The sequence below is a fragment of the Prosopis cineraria genome, unplaced genomic scaffold, assembly GCF_029017545.1.
Source record: "Prosopis cineraria cultivar Desert tree isolate PC_DT_omini unplaced genomic scaffold, ASM2901754v1 PC1, whole genome shotgun sequence".
Lineage (NCBI taxonomy): Eukaryota > Viridiplantae > Streptophyta > Magnoliopsida > Fabales > Fabaceae > Prosopis > Prosopis cineraria.
In genome coordinates, this window is record NW_026555332.1 from 12,480,559 (window position 1) to 12,482,338 (window position 1,780).

The 1,780-nt window shown below is 36.1% G+C and overlaps 1 protein-coding gene across 1 annotated transcript; it reads right to left on the bottom strand.

The window, feature by feature from the left end:
* Positions 1 to 392: 392 nt before the first annotated feature.
* LOC129315763 (acidic endochitinase SE2-like) lies at positions 393 to 1,310 on the bottom strand. The gene has a single exon (XM_054959824.1). The coding sequence runs from the start codon at positions 1,308 to 1,310 to the stop codon at positions 393 to 395; it is 918 nt and encodes a 305-aa protein (XP_054815799.1).
* Positions 1,311 to 1,780: the final 470 nt, after the last annotated feature.

A 1,780-nucleotide genomic window follows, 5' to 3' on the forward strand; every position in this document is an offset into this window, starting at 1 on the left:
AATAACACTTTAATTACAAACTTTTTTTTTAAAAACAAAACTATAAACTTTTAAAAATACCCTACAAAATTAATCATCACACTAAGTATCGTTAATTAATGAAATCTTAGTTTTCTCAAGTTTTCTTATATTTTGGGACAAAAAATTCCTTCAATGTTGTCTTATATATAATTTGGGGCAGAGAGTACATGCTTATGTGCTGACGACTCTTGTATCCTCTTATATCAAATGCTATATATATAAAGTAAAATGAAAAAATGAAAGAACTTAATGAAACATTGCTCAAAGATAAAATTTATAAAAAGTATATCTTTATTTAGAGCGATATCTATTACATGGTTGTAGTCAAACATGCATAGATCGCACTTGCATGATAGCTAGTACATGCCATCTTACGCAGATTTGGCCAAGAGACTGTTGAATCTCTGTGATGCAGTAGCGTAGTCAATCTTAGAACTATAGCTTGTTAGCTTATCATAGTACCTGTTCCAGAGCATCACTCCACCATATTTTGAAGATTCCTTCACGATCGGAAGAATCTTAGAATTGAGATCTTCTGGTGTTATGTAACCATAGGATGCTGCAGCTGTATCATTTGACGCTACTAAGCCCAAGAACAGAGAGCTATCAGCCACGTCTTTCTTGGACGTCCATTTCCACCATGAATTAATAAGCCCTGTGAAGTCGCCATTTCCTAAATATTCGCACGATTCATATTGGCCGTAGTATAAAACCCAGAGATAATCTACATGACCAGTAGCAATTGCGTTGTCGAAGGTGGTGATATCGCAACGCGGGGATGCTGATATGTAAATCTTTTTCTCTTGTATCGAATAACTAGAGATTGCCTCCACAAGGTCGACCCATGGCTCAGAATTGTAATCAATATTTGCAATATTGATGCCATCTAAGGTCACCGCTCCGAGAGGGCCATCTTGGCCACTAAGAAAGTTATTGTAAAGATACTTTGCCAAGTAATCGGGTGCATCGAATTTGTCTATTTCGACAGAAAGCAAGACTTGTTTGCCTTTGCTTTGACAGTGTTGAATTTGCGATGCTAAGGCTTCGCAATTGCCGTTAGGACAATGGTCATCGAAATTTAAGGATCTTGTGCTTCCCGACACGTGGAGGTATGCCAGAGCGACGATGTCGTAGAGATCAGAGTCACATGCTTCTGCTAAGGTGCCTTCAATCGATGCTGTGTTTTGTCCCCAGGACAGGGCCATTTTGCCACCTTGAGAGGGGTTGATGAAGGAGGACAATGTTAGGAGAGAAAGAAAGAGAACGAGAACTTGGCTTTTGGAAGCCATGATCGATGGTGGGAGGGTATAAGATGGTGATTTTCTTGTTTGTTTAGCTTGTGTGTTCATGGTGTAATGGATGTTGCCTATTTATAAAGATGGGGCATGCCGCATGGGAAGGCCAAAGGTAATACTATTAATTACTAATTATAACAACCACATGAATTATATAGGGCGATTGGTAAATAAAAATATTAATGAAATAATATAAAACTCAATTAAATCTAAGTGAAATTCTTGTATAGATCATACCATCACTTCATTTATGAGCTGACCAATGAAATTGTAACTTCTAAACTATTTTTTGTTGCATGTTATCTTTTAAATTATACTCCCTCCCTAAGATAACTTTAGAGGAATTTTTTATCCCAAAATATAAAAAAAAATTTAAAAAAATAAGGTTTTATTAATGATACTTGTTCAATATTACTCTTTAAATGGAAAGAGAATTGTAGATGATGAACTCAGGAGACTTGTAG

Coding starts and splice junctions, on each gene's coding strand:
- LOC129315763 (XM_054959824.1), bottom strand. CDS start 1,310: ATGGCTTCCAAAAGCCAAGTTCTCGTTCTCTTTCTTTCTCTCCTAACA.